The 22,173-nt window shown below is 41.4% G+C and overlaps 1 protein-coding gene across 1 annotated transcript; it reads right to left on the bottom strand.

Moving 5' to 3' along the window:
* Nucleotides 1-1,687: 1,687 nt before the first annotated feature.
* CNOT6L (CCR4-NOT transcription complex subunit 6 like) lies at nucleotides 1,688-22,031 on the bottom strand. The gene is made up of 10 exons (XM_061583320.1): nucleotides 21,844-22,031; nucleotides 20,660-20,745; nucleotides 18,469-18,558; nucleotides 17,046-17,114; nucleotides 14,802-14,959; nucleotides 13,036-13,190; nucleotides 11,158-11,309; nucleotides 9,257-9,484; nucleotides 7,478-7,680; nucleotides 1,688-5,163 (listed from the first exon to the last, which is right to left on the bottom strand). The coding sequence occupies exons 1-10, from the start codon at nucleotides 21,855-21,857 to the stop codon at nucleotides 4,951-4,953; spliced, it is 1,368 nt and encodes a 455-aa protein (XP_061439304.1). The 5' UTR covers nucleotides 21,858-22,031; the 3' UTR covers nucleotides 1,688-4,950.
* Nucleotides 22,032-22,173: the final 142 nt, after the last annotated feature.

The raw sequence follows: 22,173 nt of genomic DNA, 5'->3' as shown, positions 1-22,173 counted from the left end.
TCTCGGAGAAGTGTGCGGATAGTTCTAGCTAAAAGATTATGCTGAGCAGCAATTGGGACTTTTGACAGAGAATGAATTATTTCCTCCCATGCAACACGCTTACTGATAAGATTAATTAAATGCTTTGTTGATGACCCCAGTCAGAGAAAAGGAAGAAAAACCTTTCAAAGTCTTAATGGAACAGCCTTTCTTCTTAATTTGCCTTGTCCAATCAGGACTGTTGCTCAGAATGCAAAACAGAGAAGCAACGGACATATAGCCATTTCATGTCACTGTGAGCAGTGTGCAACTGGGACTACTTTCTCCCATAACTATTAAGGCATCATCCCAAAGGTTGCCCATCCACCTACAATCCACACCAGTAGGCCCTCATATTTGGAAAGGGTGGTTGGTGGGCGAGCTTTTCTATAGATCTATCTGTAAATACAGCATTTTTGGGTCACATTACATTTAACAAGTAATTTTTATTCTGAAAACACATACTGTGTGCCAAGACTTGAGGATATCCATTTCGTTTATTTCCAACAATGCCTTAGGACTTAAGGCTTTGGTTAACTGTGAGCTAGTTAATACTTAAGGAACCCCCATGCTAGGGTTTATAACCAGGACAAGCCCACATGCAGGTGCTGCACATGAGAAATGGTGCTTCCACTTGGGCTTTGCACACACATCCCCTATGATTTGTTCAGTTGCAATGTCCTTTCCAGGCACCACCCTCATACAGAATCACATATGGGGCTTGTTGGGGGGGGTCAACTGTAAACATGAATGAGCTCCTATATCTCAGCATATTAAGAACAGCATTTATGATTTACCTAAGTACAGATAATCCAATATTTCCTTTCTCTCTTTTTTTAAATACACATTGCCATCAAGTATAGGTGACCATGCAGCTCCAATGTCAGCAGAGCTGATGTAATGAGCCTGTGTATTCTAGCAGAGAGAGTGCGTGGATTGGGAAGTAAAGCTTTTGCCTTGCATGCGTCAAATGGCAGCTCCTCTACACTGCACCAGAAGCTGCTCTTTAAACCAGGAGTGGAAAACCTCAGGCCCAGGGACCAAACACAGCCATTTAGATCCGTCTGCCCAGACTCTTCCCAAGGTACACCCCTTCAGTCACAACCCCTCTCCCTCGCCTCAAGCCATACCCTCACTGGCACTAATTTGCACCCCCTTTAAGTGCTTTTGCTTGGGTGAAATGTGTCCTTGGCCTCCGATAATGGATAGAGGGTAGAGAGGGGTTTGTCTCTGTAGAAACTAGCCTAATGTATGAAGGTAAAATTTACATTTGTTGCTCTGCTCTTTTGCCTCTGGGCCCACCCACCAATAGCATGTGGCCCCTGGAAGGTTGCCCAGAAGGGAATGTGGCCCTTGAGATGAAAAAGGTTCTCATCCCTTGCTTTAAACCAATACTTTACAATGCCGTGGAAAACAGTAAGGCACAAAGGCCTGCCAGTATAGAAACCTCCTCCTTGTGCTTCTCTGGAGTGGGGCCAGCAAAACAACTGTTCCATGAAAAGAATTGTGCACCTTCTAAAAAAGGGTTATTTTTTCAAGATGGAGTGAGAGGAAGAGGAAGGAGTTGCACAGCTTAATGTACAAGTCAATTTTGAGGCAGAAGAAAACCATCTCAACTCCATCCCACACCAGTTAATTACAACATAAAGAGGAACTTGAGCTGTTTACAATGTTTCCCAATCTTTTTATTTTATTTCCCCCCTCCCAACAACATTACAAAAGATTGTTTTTTTATTATTATTATTTAATAAACTGGCTCCTCTGCAGTTCATATACAATCACAAGCGAATTTTTAAACTCCATTTTATACAAACATCTCAAAAAATAGTTGGGAGTGAAGTATGGTGGGAAATATTGCTCACATTGCCAGTTAACATGCACATATGAGAAGGAGGAAAACTGTTAGTGCACACCTCCCAAGTGAAGATACAGTAGATGACTCGGAGCGCATTCCAGCAGGAAGGTCTTCTAGGCAAGCCCCACTGAAATGAACAGGGGATTTGGCAACTCTTCTTCATTTCAATGGGGCTGGAGCAGGAGAACTTCCCCATGGATTGGGTCCTTACAAAAAAAACCCTGAAAAGGCTAATGTCCACAAAATTAAGTTTTTCATGCTATTCTACTTTCCAGTACTATATTGTAATTGCTTTGTCAATTCATACATACATGGCCGTGTAAGTGATGCTTTTGAGGTATATGAGAAGAGATACCTGCACCTATACTGGGGAGGGGGGAATGTTATCTCTAAAAGGAGATAACTTTGCTTCGTAAGCTATCCTACACTTTGGACAGAGCTACGTGTTATAAGAAACATGGGACTGCTGAAGGAGAAAAAATGCAGCTCAGTGTCAAATTCACTCCCAAATCCAATACAATTAACCATATGAGCTGATGTCATACTGTTGGATATTTTTCCACCTCCGCCAGAGGAAGGCAATGATGTGATGGTGAGGGGTGGGTAAATGCACACTGAAATGACAGGAGGACGTGGGGGAAACGTTCTGCTACATGCTACAGAAAGGGACTTCAACCTGGGGCTGCCATTTTCGGCAGCAGTCCTATGTTCTTTGTATAGTGTAGTTCCACTCTGGAAGCTTTACACAAATACAATCAGTTCCAATTGATGAGGGTAAAAACCTCTCAAGTTTTAGGCACTTTTGAAAGCAAATTGTGGTTTACACTGAAGCAACTCATTCCTCTCCACCCCATCCTCACAACAAAAAAGTATTTCCTACTTTAGCCCGATTCAAAATTTCCTTTGCCATTTTATACACAGCTAGCAATTTTTTTTGGGGGGGGGGGGAGAAAAAAGAAAAGTTAAAGTATACATTTTATACAGTAGGCATTGCCTTAAGATTTAAAACCAATTTAGCTGTTTTTCTCTTTTTTATTTTCCTTTTTAAGTGTATGAATGAGACAAATATAAGCTTTTTAAAAAATTTCATTCACATAATGGAAAAATTTCTCATTTATTAAAAATATCACATTTTGAGACTAGAAACGGTAAAGTGCATGAAAGGTTTAAAATATAAGCTCAAGGAATCTTATATAGCAGCAAAGAAGCAGAATACAGAAAAACTTAAAACACACAGACACTACCTTTCCATTTAACTTGGCCTTCTGTTGTTGTTTGAAATATAAAGTTGGGTTCAATCCACCCAAAAGGCTGTGGTGAAGCAACCTTCATTTATTTCAATGGACTATGCATGAAATTCGGTGCAAACTGCACCGAAATAAACAGAAGCTCCTCGACAGCTCCTTCCCTGGGCAAACTGCAGCCACAGCTTTCTAAAGAGATGGCATTTATATATTTCTTGCTATCCCGAGGCACAAAGGCTTTAAAAAATGGCCACCAAGACAGAGCATGGGGGGAAAAAAAAGAAGAAAAGTTTCCAAGTACATCTTAAAAGAAGCAGTTAACTGTTGGGAATGAAACAGCAGCTTTAAAAAAAAACTTGATAGGAAAAAAAAGGATTTTTAAAAGCACAAGATGGCTATTTGGCGACTAGGGTCAGGAAAAAGATAAATCTGACAAATGACTATGGCCAACACTTTCTCACCTTCATGTGGGAAAAGTGCACCCAGAAAAGCCATTTCTCATGCATGGAGGAATCAGACGCAAGATCATTTGGAGAGTCATTCCCCCTCCCCTCTTGTATTCCCTTCTTAGCCGAATAATTTCAAAGTTTGCCATGGAAAATGGGGCAAGGAGAGAAGGTGATGACAAAGTAAAAGGAACAAAGCAACAAAAAGGGACCAGTGGATTGGACTGAAACATATCTGCACTTTGTGGAAATCAAACCCAAGAATTCTTGCCACTGATTTTAAGGGCAGGATTTGCCTCCCAATTGTTGACAATTTCAAATCCTCCTCCAATTAATGCAGCTTCTCTTCCCCTCAGTGATCTGTTGAATTGTCAGTATTACTCTGCTGGCCTCTCAAAAAAGTGATCCAATTCATTACACGCTGGCATTCTTCAGAATTTTTACAAGGGAGGTTGTTGCCGTAGTGTTTTCTCCTGGTAGAGATCGCAGCTGCAATCCAGTAGATGAGTCTTATGAGGGCACCTGGGAGCTTTCCCACTGTTAACTATGGAAGGGCTTGCCCCTTCTACTAATGCTCAAGGTTTACTGGATCAGAAACCCATAGGTGAAAAAGCTACCCTGTTGCATGTGAGTTCTATTTGTATGGATAGGACTTGGCTAGGACGGCAACTCTTACAGTGGAAATGAAGATTACACAAAGAAGTGGACCCTGGTGTATAGGCCCTATATATGCAATTATATGCTCACAGGCAAATTCTACACTAGTGCAGCATAAGTTTTTGCTATGGCAGAAAGTCTTACGTCTTGCACCACCTTTGACTTTCTAAATTGATCTAATATTTCAGTGGAGAGTTGACAGCAGTCCATGCGGTAAATAACAGTAAGTGCTATTTCCAATTACAAACTTTTCCCGAGAGGACCAATACATCAACTGGACAGACTATTTCAGGATGCTTTAAAAGAAAGAGTGGGTTGGGGGAATAGAGGTATGGCTCATCTTGCTAGGCTCTGAAAGAAAGCATTAGTTATGGATGTAAATATATATATGCACAAATCCTGCTGTCTGATTTGTCCTTTTATAACGGCAGCTTCCCAATGAAACAAATAAAGCCTGCCAGCTTAAAATGTGTGTGTGTGTACACCATAAAAAAATAAAAACCTGGAAAAAGGGAACGAACAACAACTTTGGTTCCAGCCCTAGTGCCAAATGGTACCAATATGCACCAAAATGTGCAAAACTGTATCATCAACACATATAATGAGAGGAGCGTGAAGCAGCAGCTTTTAAAAGGTTGGCCATACTTCACTCCTACATACTTTGATTTACAATTGTACAGGTCCATAAACAAACAAACGGGTCCCAGCCCTCAAAAGGGGCAGGGCTCCACTACCTCCTGGTAGGCAAGTGGATGCCGTTGATGGGAGGCAGGAACGGAGGGTGGAGCTCAAGCTGTGTCAACAGTGAGAAGTGGTCTGAAGGGATGTGAGGGTGGGGGCATCCGGTGATGTTGTTCTCAACCAGCCACTGAGGGTCCAAAGGCCCCAGGACACCAAGCACATTCATGTGAGTGTTGGAATAAAAAATGTAGTCAATCACACCCTAGAAAAGGGGAGGGAAAATATGGATTTATAACAGAATCTTGTTAACAAATTAAGTCACCTAGAACCATCCTCACTGCCCACTTTTTTATGCCACCCGCTTCTCCTGTTCCACCACTATATCAAGAGGCAGGAGTCCTGTCTGCAGCACGATTAATTTATCAGGGAGAAATTCAAGGCCACATCCATCTATTGTTTAGAAGCCGTATGGCTGGGGGACACAGCACTTACTGCAGCTACACCAGCCTTATAAGCAGCAAAGTGGACTGCAGCCAGGCCAGAGCTCCCCAGCACATGGCCACTGAAGAACCAGCCTGCCCTTCATGTCTTCACTGGACAAAGGAGTGTGCAATGGCAAGAGGAAAATTTGGCCCTTAGAGCATATAAGATATGACAGCACTCTTCAAGTACTGGAAAGGTTGTCACAAACAGGAGGGCCAGGATCTCTTCTCAGTCACCCAGAGTGCAGGACACAGAATAATGGGCTCAAGTTACAGGAAGCCAGATTTTGGCTGAACATCAGGAAAAACTTCCTAACTGTTAGAGCAGTACGACAATGGAACCAATTACATTGGGAGGTGGTGGGCTCTCCAACGCTGGAGGCATTCAAGAGGCAGCTGGAAAGCCATCTATTGGGTATGCTTTAACTTGGTCCTGCATTGAGCACGGGGGTAGACTTGATGGCCTTACAGGACCCTTCCAACTCTACTATTCTATGATTCTACAGACCCCTAACTTTCAGAATTTGAGTCAGGGTCAGAACCAGAATCTAAATCCTGCTTCTGCCTCTTCATAGAGATAAAGCATGAAGCAGTGTGATCTTGCAATGACCATGTGGATTCTGGCAAACGTACTGTAACGGCGACTGCTCCTTTGTGCATATCAACTAAATCACAGCCCAAACTGCAACAACCTCTATGTTTAAATATGTTTGCTATTATACATATTTTTTTCCAAAAAAGATTGTTTTAATTCACATATATATTAATTACTGAATGTATCAATTTGTGCTGGAATGACTAATGATGTTGAAATTTATACGATTACAGAGAGGATGGAATGGTAGCCAAGTTGGAAGGAGAGTGAGGAGCATGGAAGTGGAATCCCTTGTGCTGTACCAGATGGAGAAGACATCAAAGTGTATTAAGACACAAAAAGAACCATGCTGGTCATCAGGCCAAAGGCCATCTAGTTCACTATCCTGTTCCCACAAGATGCCTCTGGGAGGCCCACAAGGAAGGAAGGAGGGCAACAGTTCTGCCCCCCACTTGGAATTCCCAGCAACTGGTATTCAGAGGCATGGTGCCTGACAGTGGAAGCAGAAGACAGCCACGGTGGCTAGTAGCCACTGATAGCCTCGTCCTCCATTCATTTGTCTAATCCTCTTGTAAAGCCATCCGGGTGGGTGGCCATCACTACATCCTGAAGGAGAAAACGTCATAGTTCAACTAAGCATTGCATGAAGCCTTCCTTCTTTCTGTCCTGAATCTTCCAACATTCAGTTTCACTGAATGTCCCTGAGTTCTAACACTATGAGGGAGAAAATGTCTTCCTGTCCACTTTCTCCACACCATGCATAATTTTACACACCTCTATCATGTTCCTCGTCATTCACCTTATTTTTCTAAACTCAAAAGCCCCAACCTTCTTAAGATAAGATACCATCTTATGAGGAGGTTCGTTCTCTACAATATAGGAAACGGACCTTTAGCATGGCGGCACCTACCCTGTGGAATTCCCTCCCCATAAATATTAGGCAGGCGCCATCTCTGCTGTCTTTTTGGCGCCTTTTGAATACTTTCCTCTTCCAACAAGCCTTTTAAGTTGAGACCTATCCCAGTCTGCGTCTGTGTTAGAATTGCTTTTAATATGTCTTTTAATATCTTTAACCCTGTTTTTAACGTTGTTTTGTTTTAATTGTATTTTAAGGTCTTTTCAGTGATGTTTTAAAGTGTTTTAAATGTTTCTGTTTGCCACCCTGGGCTCCTGCTGGAAGGAAGGGCAGGGTATAAATAAAATAACAACTAACTAACTAACAACTAACCTTTCCTCAGTTGCTCCGCCCCCGGTCATCTTGGCTGCCCTTTTCTGAATCTTTTCCAGCACTGCAATATCCTTTTTGAGGTGAGGCGACCAGAACTGTACATAGTATTCCAAGTGTGGCGTCACCACAGATTTGTATAACAGCATTATGATATTGACAGATTAATTTTAGTCCGTTTCCTAATAATCCCTAGCATGGAATTTGCCTTTATCAACCATTTACTGAGTCCACAACACTATTTATAGATCATTTCTGCCAGATCGCTACTTACTTTGAAATCAAAGGTGTAATTAGTATAAGGCATCAAGTTGTTTTCATAGGCGCTCTTGAGTTGGAAGCCGTGCGTGATTCTTCCTTCAGAAGCCCCGTTCTTCCCATTGCCACTGAAGTTCATGAGACATTCATTATACCGCAACTCCTTGAAATCTTTATGGTTGTCGGCTACTATACCATTGCTTAAGTATTCCACAACACCTGTTTTGCAAAATAAAACAAGTCGATTTGTTGTTGCCTAATGTTAATGCTGAACTGAAGCACGCATTTGTCTTTTGTTTAACATGAAGTCAACTCTAGAACTCTATGTACACACATGAACAGTATCAGCGGCAAGGGAATTAAACACTACCAACGTGTTTTCATGACCAGCAAGGAAGAAATATCACCGAAGTAGTTATGACTGCCTGTTTAAAGCAGGAAATAAGCTATTTAGCAGTTAGAGAAGCACCACCATCCGTTTGTTGGGCTTATTGCACCTGTAATTACAAGGGAAGTGATTACTTATGTACTAAATGTAATGGTGATTGTTGTAATTTATTATTCTTCGGGCAGTTTTCCTGGGCAAACGACACTGGTTCAACAGAAGGCATGCATTTGTTCACCCCAAACCTACCCCATTTCCCCCTCTCTTCACTTTACAACCCCAGTCCAAAAGCTACTTCAGACAAGCCTCAGACCTTGTACATATGCAGTGAGATTTGACTCTATGAAGTCAGACTCCCGAATACACATTGTTAGGATAGAACAGTAAAGCTACAGTCCGATGCACACTTTTATGACAGGAACCCTAATTCAATGCAGTGGGACTTTCCTGCAAATAAATATGCACAGAATTGACTGCATGTCTCAAAACAGTTCAATGCATTTGCACAATCAAGGACATTCAAACCAGCTGGTCCCCAATAATTTTTTTCTTGAGAAATCTTTGGCTGACTTGGTGGGCTTTGCCTCATTGTACAAATGATTCAGTTACAGACTGCAATTCCCCACACAATCACCTTCCACCCCTCTGGCACTCCCCTAATAAGATTACAATGACTTTTGTTATCTAAATTGTCCAGCTGCTCAATTGATTTGTTAACAGACTCCCTCTTGTATTGTTAATCTCATCCTCAAATCCAATGTTGTACGTCTCCAATTCTTTCTGCGTCTTGTTCAAGAATCTGCCAAACTGCCAATTAGCATTAATTTCTGAGGAAAATCTTTCATCCAAAGGAGTCCATTTTACTACCAGCATGTGATTCTAATAATCTAGTTTACACGCTCATATTTTAAGACTTCCAAAATAAGGGAGAGGGGGGAAATAAGAGAGTGAATTGTTACTGTTGCCTAAGAGCTGCTCCATCATCTACAGCAGAGATGGAGAACTTGCGGCCTCCCAGATGCTGCTGAACATCAACTCCCATTATCTCCAACCACTGGCCATGCTGGTTTGGGCCGATGGAAACTGGAGTCCAACAACAACTAAAGGGCCACAGGTTCCTCTTTTCTGATCTATAGGATAAGGCTCTGAGGGAGAGGGGGAAGAAGATATATAGGATGCTTATGCCCTCTCTGATCTTTGCCCACACCAAAATTAAATTAAAAATATGACACCTATTGAACATATTGGGTGATTTCCAACAAAACCACACTCAGGAGTAGACCCACTGAATATCACCCAATATTTTAAGTTTTTCCCTGAGAGACATTTAAAAAGACATTTTTTTGCTATGCCCAACATTGGTGGAATATTCTTAACCTTGAACTAAACAAAACAACTATTTCTAAATACCTGAATCAGGCAGTGAGTTAAGATCTGCACACAGCACCAGAGGGATGGAATTTGTGTCTGTTATCGGGCTTCCAGGCCTACTAGAGGCTTTCTCAAGGATATTTTTCAGTTCAGAGACAAACATCATAGTCTGGACAAGTTTTACATCTGAATATTCAGGGTCCCAATGCATATGGGCGTTTGCTATAATAAGCAGCTGGTTGTCCACTGTGTGAAGCGGCTTCATACCTAAAATCAAGGCATAATTTCCAAAATTAAATTAATTCAATTCCCCCCTGGATACGGAAACAAACAGTAAAGCATTTAATTGTATATAAAATAAATGTTCTTCACTGTGCAGACACTGCTGCATTTTATGACCTGGATAGGATCCATGGAGGTTTTATGTCAGGGCTGGGGAACCTCTGGTCCTCCAGATGTTGTTGGGCTCCCAACTCCCACCACCCCTGACCACTGGCCATACTGGTGGGAGTCCAACAACATCTGGAAGGCCAAAGGTTTCCCAGTCTTGCTTTAAGTGAATAAACTAGCACCTCTGTGCGGTCAGTGTATCCGCATTTGCCCCAATTCTCATGATGGTGGTGGCCTGATACAATGAAACAATTATCACAGGAACTGAGGTGCATGGAAGTGCCAATTCATATAGACAGTACTACTACTTAATCCCAGCCAGGCGAGACAAGCCTCGTGACATCCATACAGAGATCCTGTCATGAAAAAGAGGCGAGACTGAAGAGAGAAGGAACACTGTGCCTGCTATAGCTTGAGTTATGTGCTGTGGGCAAAGATACAGCGCCAAGGACAACCTCACATTTTGCATGCAGAGAATACCAGGTTCAAACTGCAAGGATCCAGCAGAAAGGACCTCAGGTAAACATGCCTGGAAAAGACCCCTACCTAAGCACCACTGCAAGCGATGCAGACAGAACAGCACTAGACAGGCAGACGGTCTGAAACATTTTAAGACAGCTTTGCAGGTTCAAAGAGCAAATTATACTAGCTATATAAACTTGTGTGTCCTTTTTCTTGGGAGTAACACTAATGCATGTTGCAAATAAACTTGCGGGGGGAAACAATAGACAGAAAGGCAATCTATACTTCCCTCTGCTGATTCCTTCTCTAAAGTCAGCTTTGCCCCCTCCTCCTCACTTCTCTTTGTTCTCAGTTAGTTAGAGATAACTCTCCAAGGGCAAGCCTCAGAGCGGCATGAGCACAAATGACTTTATTTCCTTGTAGTAATAAACATGAAATTTCTTTATTCTTTCAACTACCAGTCTTAACAGGCTAGCTATTTCTGCATTCCGCTGCAATATATATCAAACTCCAACACTTTTCAACATGGAACAGAGCTAAATTCATGAAAAGCAAGGTTTAACATTCAGTATTAAACTCTGACCAGGAAATATTGAGAGCAGAAATAGATGTTCTGTTGGCAAGTCTTCCTAAATTCTTGTTCCTACATTCAGGACCAGTGACTGGGATGAATGCATCACCTCCCTCCCCCCCCCCAATATCCCTTGGCAATGCCCCGCTTCCCAGCTCCTTTGACTGGCAAAACAAAACACCCCCACACCAACTGAACACAGCATAAGAAAGCCTAAGCACTTCCTCTGCCATCCCTGAATTAGCATGCCTCACGTTTCCTTCCTATCACCTAGTTCAGCCCCAAGAATTCTGAGAATAGCAGCACTGCAGCACGCATTGTGTTCATAAGGATGAACAGATCTTCTGTTTTGGAATCTGCTTCAGCAAAGCAGCCCACCAAGTTGATACTGTGCCATCTCTGCTTGATTTGTACTATTAAGTGGTGCTATTACTATACAGAAAGACTTCACTCACTTAAAACCCAGTTTGCCTTATGAAGTCTCCCCCCTTTTGTGCTGAAAATGCCCAACACCCACCTGTACCGAACAGTTCCTTATGCACCTCTAACACGACAGCAACTCCAATGTTGTCCTTCGTCATCACTCTATTCAGCATTGCTTCTGACCCTTCAGAGTTCGCCATGGCCACTTGGTTGAATTCTACCGTGTGCTTCTGCACCACTGTGAACCTGGAATACATACATACACCCAACACCCCAGTCAACACCTGTATATATATATATATATATATATATATATATATATATATATATATATATATATATATATATATTCACTAATAGGCAAAAAACCTTGCGGTTTAAGAACATACCTATAGCCCAGATATTTCTATCAAACTTTAAAAAGCAGGGAAATTGGGCAGCTATAGTGAATGCACCAGGGGAGCAGGAGACCTGACCTCCTCTTTGAGATATTGGACCGCCCTACAAATTTGTAAAAATGAAAGCACACTTTGGGTTAATCTTTCACAATCCAATCCACTTGCTGTGTAGCTTGGAAGAATTTGGTAACATGTGCCTCTGATCATATGGTGAGTGGTGGCAACACCTGCCCTCTCCAAAGATGGAGAATTATATTTTTGTATGTTTGTTGGTGTTCTTCTTACTTTGCTTCTTCCCTGTGTTACTCTACTCTAGCTGTTGGAAAAAAGAAGATGCATGTTTTCAGCCTGCTATGTTTAAACCACTTCATTTAAGGCAAGGTGGGCATAGTCAATTAAAAACATAGAGCACACCTAGAATTTTGCTAGAATATATTTCACCTCCCACTGTTTTATCTTGCGCAAACAGACACTCCTGATGTTCACTGGAGACTATTCTGCAGAATAGTCAGTGCCATTATTCCACAATTATTTTTGGAGGGTTTTTTTAGTGTAAATGTTGCAAAGTGTTGCTGTACTTTACATATTCACAGAAATAGAAACAAAAAGAAATGATTTCCTATAGGAAGCTTCACTAAAATTGCAAAGTAAATCAAATGTATTCAAAGTGACCGTCTGAACTACTGTATATTCCGGCGTATAAGACGACTTTTTAACCCAGGAAAATCTTTTCAAAAGTCGGGAGTCGTCTTATACGCCGGGTGCTGAAAAAGAGCGGGAAAATTAAGTAAAAAAAAAGCTGCAGCGGGAGTGGAAGCAGTCGCAGCCGCCGTCCAGAGAGACCATCGCTGCGAGGAAGGCAACGCAGCGAGGCTCAAGAAGTTAGGGCAGAGCCTGAGATGAAATTGACTCGAAACGGAGTTACTGCTGTGAGGAGGGAAGCCTTGGCAGAGCCTGAGACGAATTGACTCGAAACGGCCAGATACAGGAGGGAGAAGCCACAAAAGGCTCCTGGGGAGAACTTGGGCAAACTCTATATTTTAACTGGAAAAGTTGGGGGTCGTCTTATACGCCCAGTCGTCTTATACGCCGGAATATACGGTATATCAACTGTCTTAATAATGTTGCTTCCTCCCTGCTAAAATAAGATCAGCACAGCATGTGTCTTCTTTCTATTATTTGGGCTGATTGCAGTGTTTCTGAGTTCAGGACTTTAAGTTTTGTAAGGTTTTGTTTTGAAATGAGCTTATGGGAAGCATCAGAATGGCATGCGGGTATTTTCAATTTAACATTGCGGAATGTGAAAAATCCATGCTGGCTATGGTATACAGCTGTATAATATAAAAAATGTCCTCCATAGGTTATAAAACCAAAACATTTCCCTATAAGAATTGCTATTTATGGAAAGTAAAAAAAGACTGCCAGAAAGCCAGGGATATTAAAAGCTCCTTCCCCATTTTTAAAACTCACGTATCAATTTCATGAACGCAACATGCTGCTTTGTGAACTGTCATTCAAACACATCTGGAGCAGGGGCATGAAAAGAAACAGCCAAGACAACAATGGCCTCTTACTTTTCTGTTTTGAAGAATATTGCACAACCATCCACATGCTTTCGCTCCTGCTCAGACATGATTTTGGCACGTGACTTTGGAGAAAAAAATCCGTCATATCCACGCTCTTTTAACGCTGGCAGAAAGAGGGTGAAGTATTGCTCAGTTTCTACTTCCTGAAAAGAAAATATCACACACATTGTTTTGAAGAAATTCATGCCAAGAAAGCTGGATTTCTGTTTCTGAGAGGATTACACTGGCATGGGAAGGACCCGGTGGCCACACTCATACATCAGGAGAAGCCATGTGGTTTATTGGGAATGAATAGTGTGCTGGTGCATGCTGCCTGATCACGCAAGCAGGAGAAGCAAACCAGGAAGCTACAATTAAGTTTGGCTTCCTGTGACATTCAGTCACTTCTCCCTAACAAGCCAGGATCCATAAGCCAATGAAAGTTGCAGGTTTAAGGCTGACTAGTGAACCTGACTTATTAGACAAACAAACCATGACTCTGGTTTTTGATGTCGTGCAAAGCCAAGCTTCATAGAAGCTTCTGTTTTGTTTTTCCCAGTTGTGTTAGGGGAGGAGTAAAGCAAAAGTAATTGGACACCATCCATCAGCTTACTGCTGGTCCCTAGTTAACCATGGTAAGCCAGCAACCCTGGCTTATTGTGACGTGCAAATGCAGCCTGTATTTTTTTCTCCTATATGGACCCAGATTTTCTTATGTTGTCCACAGCAGTGTAGGAATGAGCCACATTATAGCAGTGATATAAGAACATTAAAGGCTTTGCTGGATCAGACCAGAGGTCATCTGATACAGCTTTCTGTTTCTCACGGTGGCCAACTAGAGGCTTAAGGAAGGCATGATGCAACAACCCTCCCCTAATGTTATTACCTCACAACTCTTATTCAGTGGCACGGCGCCTCTGATCCTGGAAGTTCTATTTAGTTATCTTGGCTAACAGCCAAGGTTTCTTGGGCTATTTTCTCCTCCATGAAACTGCTGAATCCTCTTTTAAAGTTTGTTAAGCTTAAGCACCACTTTCCGTGGCAGTCGATTCCACAAATCAATTGTTGAGTAGTCTCTGTCCTGAATTCACTGTCGATCCATATCATTGGAGGAGGGGATCCACAGATCAGTGATAGAGGACATGCTTTGCATGTTAAAATTCCTGTCTGAAACTCTGAAGAGGTGCTGACACAGTCAGTGCAGATAATACTGGGCTACATAGAACAATGGTCTGTCTTGGTATAGGGCAGCTTCCTTTGACATTTAATTCTAGCGTTATAGGAGATGCAGAAAAAAAATGCCCCTGGGAACTCCACTACATCATGACCCAGCATTGCTCCTAATGGGTCATTCTGCAGCAAACAGGAATTGCTGATGGGCTGCTCTGATTGCAGCTCCAGCACTGCTTGAAGTGGCAGCAAAGGATTATTTTTTACTTGTTAAAAGGAAAAGGAAAAAAGCCCTCCACCACCTTATCTTAAGTAACAGTTAACAGATTTTGGACAGCCTCCTGAAAGTCACCTCCCTTTTGTAGGCTACAAATGGCACCGGAAAATATATTTGCCAACCTTTTGCTAATTTCACATCTTAACGCATTCACTATACTTTGTCTTTTTATTTTTAAAAAAATCAAAGCTGTAAGATTGCAGAAAAAGCATGAATAGTCTAGAGAGATTCCTTGGACTTCCCATCAACATTTTAAAAACAGAGTAAGAGAAGTGGATTCCTGCTATTTGCTGATCAAAAACGAGGGATTATATTTTGTTATTGTTACCTGAAGACTAATGATATCAGCATCCCAGTTCACGATTTCTTCCATGATTCCCTTTTTCCTGTATTCCCAATTTAATGCCCAGGATGGGCAGTAGCCATAGAGCTGTCGGGTGGCATATTTATCACACAACACATTGTAACACATGACGGTAAACGAAGCTGGAAGGAGAGAAAGCAAAATTTCTGGTGATGAAAACAGCGAGGTACCATGCTCTTCTTATAAAAGCTATCACCACTTAGCACAAGATATTTCAGCTGAGTTAAGTAGATCTCTCATCATTAATGGTCACTTTTCCAAAAGCTTCCAGGAGCCCTCTAATTTTCAAGCTGCAATTGCATTTTATATTTTTAATGTTGTATTTTATCTTTATGAGCCACCAAGAGGATTCTGTTTTTGTCAATGTGTGGCCAATATAAATACTGTAAATAAATAATAAAATTAGAAACAAGATTTTCTTCACATGTAAAGTGCTGGCTTAAGAAGTTACAGTTAATTAGCCTCTATTTTAATTGCATGACTAACTGCTTTGTACAAGTGGAACTATTTGAATAAAACTTAAGACACTGCAGTTGTGCTCGCATGAAAGCAATCAACACAGAAACTGCCTAGCATATCTGCCAGGCTCACATATTTTTGAACGTTATCTAAGCAAGAACAGATAATGTAAAAGGCTATTACATTTTTCTTAAACAGAATAAAGCTAGGGCTGGTTGCTAGTTAAATAATTCAAGGAGCTAAGAACAATAGGCAAAAAAATAGGCAGATTCATACATTATGAATTGGGCCTAACGTTCACCTTTAACAGTTCATGTGAGCTGTTAGAGGACGACCACTCATGACCACACGGATACTTCTGTTAAAAATTTTTCACTTTTTCAGTACAAAGTAGCTGTACATTCTTCCATGAGAATGCTCCTCTGACATTACATTGATAACATGTGTACAACTTAGAGATGCAAAATTTCTGGAAATTTTGAAGCCATGAAAACTCCAGTTTTTTCCTGTTCCTCCCCCCCCCCACAAATAATAGGAAGTTTTAGAAAAATTGAAAAAATGCAATATTAGGACTTTTTATAGATTGAAAGTCACTTTGTTACCTCAGGAACATAAAATGTAATTATGTACAAGTTGGTCTGGCATAAAATTATCACATTTGGTATATTAAAAGTACATTTTATTCAAACAATTATTACAAATTGAATTTACTTTTTTAAATTTTTACTTTTTTTTTGTAACAAATGGATCTACAAGATCCTGAACTGTAAGGAACATCTGAACTGTAAGGAACTTCTTTTGTTTTGCCAGTTTATGAGGAGCAGGCAAAAAACATTTTTTTTAAAAAAAAGAAACTGTCAACATTAATAACAACGAAAATTATTTATGTCTCTGCTAGTCCTCCAGTGTCAAGCAGACATAAAGCATCCATTTCCATAAAAAGAACTGAGAAAAACGGGTGGAACAAGATTCAATGAAACATTTTGTTCATCATGCTAAAATAAAACATTCCATAATCTATTTTTGCTTCAATTTTTTTTGGGGGAAAAAAAGGCTTCAGAAAAAAACCAGGAAAGAACTTTCCCCCACAAATTTTTCCAGGCCTTCACTGTAGTACAACTACTGATGCAATCACCAAAAGCGCAAGTTAGAACAGATTTATAAACACACAAACTGGCCATCTCTCTGCAAGAATTATTGGCCAGCTACATCAACGGTCCTTTGCACAACTCGTAACTGCAATTTTTAAAACAGTAAGATTCTGCTAACCTTTGTATTGCTGTGCTGTCTCGCCCATTTATTAAATGACATTCTAAAGTGGGGTGGGGAACCTGTGGCCCTCCAGAAGTTGTGAACTACAACTCCCATCAGCCCCAGCAAGCATGGTGAATGGTCGTGGATGACGGGAGTTGTAGTTCAGCAGCCTCTGGAGAGCTGTAGGTTCCCCACTTATTCTAAAGGCTATAATAGACATAAGCCTGAATGTATTATGGGCTGGTGCTCTCCCTGTCTGCTGCCATCAACCTTCACACTCTCAAAAATCTTCCTATTTTTGCCCCAGGCAGCTGCTTGTTTACACAAATAAAGGAGGAAGGCAGCTCTCTTTTGAAGGCTGTGAAAGTTTTCTGCAATCATCATCAAGGCTGAATAAAGCTTGACAAACAAGGAGTACAGCTGTAAGAAAGACATTTCCTTGCTTCCATACCCTTATCCTTACTTTACATAAAGAAGAGAAAGCCACATAATTACCGGAGGGCAGAATTTGGTCTCGTTCTTTTAACGTAATCCATGGCCTTGGAGGCAGCTGCTCTGGATGAACTGAGAAAATGATATTTAGAGAGTGAACATTAATGAGGGCTAGAAGCCCCAGTACCCCAGAATTGAACTTGCAACAGTTATACACCATATTGTTCTATAGGATCAGAGAAAAGAAGCACTTAACTGCAACCCAGGAGAGGGATATGAGAAGAGAAAATTTTCAGATGGTGGTGTCTCTTATCTTTATGATAAAGGTGCATCCCTAAACAGCACTACTGTATGTTTTAAGTAGCTTTTAATTTCCTTTTCATTTTTATCCTTAACTTCACAGAGATTTTCAATCATGGTATCCATTTTATTATTATTTGGGAACAATCGTGGCCAACTCAATTCACCTTCTCTCTCACTCACTCGCACATATGACCTAAAGGAACAGCCACATTTTGGTGCTACCATTGAGTTGGATCCAATTAAGCCTGTGTAACATACATCCCAGTGGCATGGTTGCCACCAAAAAGTGGTTCAAAAGGGATGGGGCCTCCATGCACTGCCAGGAATGTATGGATTATTGACCATGTATCCCAGTATCAGCAACTGCCAAAGAGGTTCAACAGACACACAACATTCCATGTGATGGGAATAAGTCACAGGGTAAACAATTCAAACCAGCAGCCTGCTGACCACTTCCATGCTGAAGAGTTTTATAGTGACAATCATCCCATGCAGGCTTAACTAAAAAGGTAAAGAGAGCACAGTTCCCACTTGGCTGTTCAGTCCAGAACGTCTGAGACTAGCTGCACCCAGATCCAGAAAGTTACTCTATGTGTGGTGTGCACACAGAGCTTCCCAGCTAGAAATGGTCTCTTTTTAAAATGAATAATCAGTATATACAAATCTGCTCCTTTGCTGAACGATTGGGAACCCTCACCAAATAAACAGGTGGATCCCTGATCTGGGAATAGCTACCATGTGGACCTTTGAGCTCAGGTCTCTTGAAAACTGGCATCCAATGCCATCAGACAAGCAGGTAGGTAAAGCCAGCTTACAATATTCCATCTCCCTGCAACACAGATGGGAGCAGAACCAGGCTTGGATATGAAAGGTTGGGATCACAAGAGCAGAGAGCAGATGCCATCCCAAAGGTATCAAGTGCACTTTATCCCACATAAAGTATAGTGAAAAATACTGCATTTGTGGGCAATGTTATAATAATGGGCAAAGCTGATCCTCCCCTTGGCGCTGTGTAGCCAGCCAGCTGGCAAGGGCTCTCACAGAAAAGGCATCCTATGTTGAGAGTGCATAGACACCCACTGCACCCATCTAGGAGTACTAACCCTGGCCCCCTACACAGATCTCATCTGTCATATCAGGCAAGCATTTTCCTAGTATCAAAATAAATGCAAACAGTTGTCACCTGCTAGATTGTCAAGCATGTAGTTCAGTAACTTCCGTGTCCCATCTGGGTCCTGGTACAGGCTGATAATATCTTGCGATAAAGGATTGCCTGGAATCAAAGTAAGATATTTAACATCAGTTAGAGATGGCACTGCAAAATAATCTTGTTCCTAATAAATCAGTACTAACTATAACAGTGCTAACCCCTCACAGTTCTTTATTTTTCATATTTTTTAGAACAAGTTAACATAGCAGAAAATACTTTCATCATGAGGGGAAAATGCTTTGGAGGAAGCAGCTCCTCTCATATTCAAAACCCGACTTCAGCCACACACAAACCAACAACTCCTAGACCTGAAGTGTATCAGGGTTAATGAACCAATGCCAAAGAAGAGAAAACCATGGACAGGGCAGGATTTCTAAGGAACCCCAAACTAGGCTGCACTGGAGTTGGGGGCGGGGGGATGCAGAACAAAACATTGCTTTTCAGCCCTCGGCTGCCTCCCACCACCCAAACAAGGGCTGGATCTATCTGTTTTCCTACCTATATACCAGAATGGAGCTTCGTGGCAAGTCCAATTTCCCATTCTCAGTCATAGAGCAGGAGAGGAGACACAAAAGGGATGTCAAAAAGCAATATCCAAATACTGGCCGGGGGGGAGAGAGAGGAAGAGAATGGTGTATTTAAGTGACCTGCTGGAATATCTCTTCTGACTAAGAGAGTGTCGGAAGAGGCAAAGGTACCCATGCTATAGTTCCCAACAAAGGGAAAAGGGTGGACCAAATGGCTACACTAAAGATGTCTTCTTGTGGAGCATTAGTGCTTGAAGCTGAAGGAATGACAGCTTCCTGGACTACGTGGGCAGCCAACTTGGGGTAAGGAGAATGTTCTCCCACCCTTGATCTATAGGAATAAAGACATTTGGAAACCCATCTACTGATAGCAGTCTTGGTGAACAAGGCTTGAAGGTACAGTGAAGCTATAACAGCATCTATAGTCCTCTGACCTACGTCAAAGTTATGCAGTCTTTGGCAGAGTAAACTTCTCACTCCTATGGAAGACTGAATTTTCCTTGGCTATCATGGATAAATTGCTGTGGAATACAACTCAATCTTCTTGACAGGAAAGACAGGTCTTTCCTAGCCAATAAGACTGTGATATTCCCCACCCTCCTGGCAGAAATAAACATGGACCAAGTGGCTCTTAAGGAGGGATGGACTTTAAAGAGATTTCAAAGAGGACCCACGACAGCTTCCAGGACTAAAGGAAGGTACCAAATGGGGATCCTGTGGACAGGCAGAAAAACTGAAACCAGAGACAAAAAAACTGAATAGCGGAGTAAAGGGGCTGCAATCTTGCAGGCCTTGGCTTCAACTAGAAGATGGATTAACACTTTTGCCTGATCTCCTGACCTGTGACCAAACTTATTTATGCTGTTAACATACAAAGCAATATATCATTATAATGGATCACTGTCATTGTAATGGTGTTTTACAGGCTATGCAGGAAAAATAGATATATTCTCTGCTCTCAAGGTTATAATCTAAAACAACAACAGGAAAAAAAACAGAGGGAGGGAGAGGAGAATGTTGGCATCTGCTGTTACATTCACTTAAAGGTGAGAATGAGGATTAAGGGGACAAACCACAGAAAATATAGAAAAAGTGGGTTTTATTATTATTATTTATTCGATTTATTAGTCGCCCATCTGGCTGGTTACCCTTTTAAAGAGGAACTTGAAGGAAGTAGAGAAAAGACAGCCCAGGAAACTGCTTGAACGCCAGCAGCAACCCTATAATTCCATCAGCCCAATGGGGCACAGAAACAAATGGACTACATTTTTGACTTCTAGCAACTTATTGTGTGTATTTTTTAATTTATTTATGTATGTATATCACTTATTACTGTAGGTGATAGTTGTTAGCCAAATGTGGATCCAGGCAAAGGGCATAGCAAAAACCAAAAAGGACAATTCAAGACTTCTCAAAAGCTTATTAATAAATTAGCAAGAAAAAACAAAACAAAACAGTGGGCTAAGAAACCCAGTACATACACTGTCCAGAAGATTCATCCCTTATATCTATAGGTTTCTTTGGTGAAAAGATATAGCAAGAAATTAGCAAAAGGTAAAGGAAAGAGAGGAGAGAAAACAAGGAATTGTGCAGATGAGGGAGGGAGGGGGAGGCAGAATTTATAATATATCCATTACCTTTCAAACCTAGTGTTTGTAGCTGGAAGAGCCGTCCAAGTTCGTAAGGCAAAACTCGTAACAAATTGTTGTTTAAAAGCAATTCCCTAAAAGCAAAAGAAACAGTTTACTATAGTCAGTTTGAAAAAGTATTTGTGTATTTTAGGTTGTTTATCTTGCAAAATGCCAAATCCAGTTTTGAAATTGATTCCTCCATTGCTAAAGAAGGGGAAATGAGTGCATTAATATGAACAACCCTCCTACCCACAAATAAATGATCACTACAGAGGTTAAAGGTCAGCACAATCTGTTGTTCAAGGGACGCCTTCCCAGGCTTGTGCCCTCCAGATGATTTGAACTACAGCTCCCATCTATCATCTCTGACCACTGGCCATGTTGGCTAGGGCTGATGGAATTGAAAAAATCTGGGGCACCAGGTTGGGGAAGGCTGCCCGGGGGGGGGGGGGGGAATAATTCCCAACTTCCATCTCTGATTTGTTTTGACACTGAAAGTGTTAACCGGTGGGAAGGAAGTCAACAACCCCTGAAAAAAATTGTGTCCCCTCCCATACCCACCCCCTTTCATAAGGAAAGAGAAAGTAGAAGACGATACAAGGATTGTTAGTTATTGTCCATTGCTTTTCAGGGGAAAACTCCATCTCTCAAAAGAAAGTACAGCTTCTTTTACATGGTCACATCAAGTTAATCATCTTTGGCACCCAACCAAAGATAGAGGGAAGAGCTTCTATATACAATGAAACATCAACATTCTTAAGTTTGCAAGCAAATATGGACGTGGAGATTAGCCTCAAAGGTAGCCTAATGACAGAACTACACGTTAGGAGAAATGTGAGACTGCTGCCACTGAGTTCCCTTCTTTCTCTCTGCAACGTGTAGTAAAACATAACGCTGGCATTGGAGCGCTATCCATTTCCTCAGCCCCTATTAATCATCATTGGCCACTGATAATGAGAGCAAGGGTACAACACAAGACATCAGAAGATGAGCATCATAGTGTGCAGTCCCAACTACAATTGTCCAAAAATAAGGCAGCCAGAATAAGTTCTAAAATTTCATGTACAGAAACTGTCTACACATCAACAGCCAAGTTAAACAGTGACATTCAATTTTACAGCTGAACCAAAGCTAAACTGAAGCTAAAAATCTTCTGTAATTATTTTGGAAGAGGAAACAAGACTCCTCACCTGAGAGATACCATGTTTCCTAGTTCTGCTGGTAAACTTCTGAGTTTGTTGGATGAGAGATCCAAGTAAACCAGATTATGAAGCTTGGCAATATCAGGTGGAATGCGAGTCAGGTAGTTGTCATTGAGGTGGAGAGCAGTCAAGTGCGTTAGTGACCAAAGAGACGTACTTAAACTCCGCACCCTACCTAAAATGAAGAGCATGTAGGGGGTGTTAAGCATTTAAACAGCTGTTTCTACAAGTATGCCAATACAGTTTTGCAAACAAGAAAAAGCAGACACATACTGACCAATCATCCCAAGTCTATTATGGAACATATCTCAATAATGA

Source organism: Rhineura floridana, chromosome 9 (assembly GCF_030035675.1).
Source record: "Rhineura floridana isolate rRhiFlo1 chromosome 9, rRhiFlo1.hap2, whole genome shotgun sequence".
NCBI classification, from domain to species: Eukaryota; Metazoa; Chordata; class Lepidosauria; order Squamata; family Rhineuridae; genus Rhineura; species Rhineura floridana.
The sequence above is the reverse complement of the archived record's forward strand: the minus strand, read 5'-3'. Positions and strand labels throughout refer to the sequence as shown.

What these genes read in the sequence shown, in the direction of transcription:
- CNOT6L (XM_061583320.1), bottom strand. An exon ending in AGACCAAATTCTGCCCTCCG is followed by an intron (nt 14,960 to 17,045) that starts GTAATTATGTGG and finishes CTCTCCTTCCAG; the next exon opens with CTTCGTTTACCGTCATGTGT. An exon ending in ATATTCTTCAAAACAGAAAA is followed by an intron (nt 11,310 to 13,035) that starts GTAAGAGGCCAT and finishes TATGTATTCCAG; the next exon opens with GTTCACAGTGGTGCAGAAGC.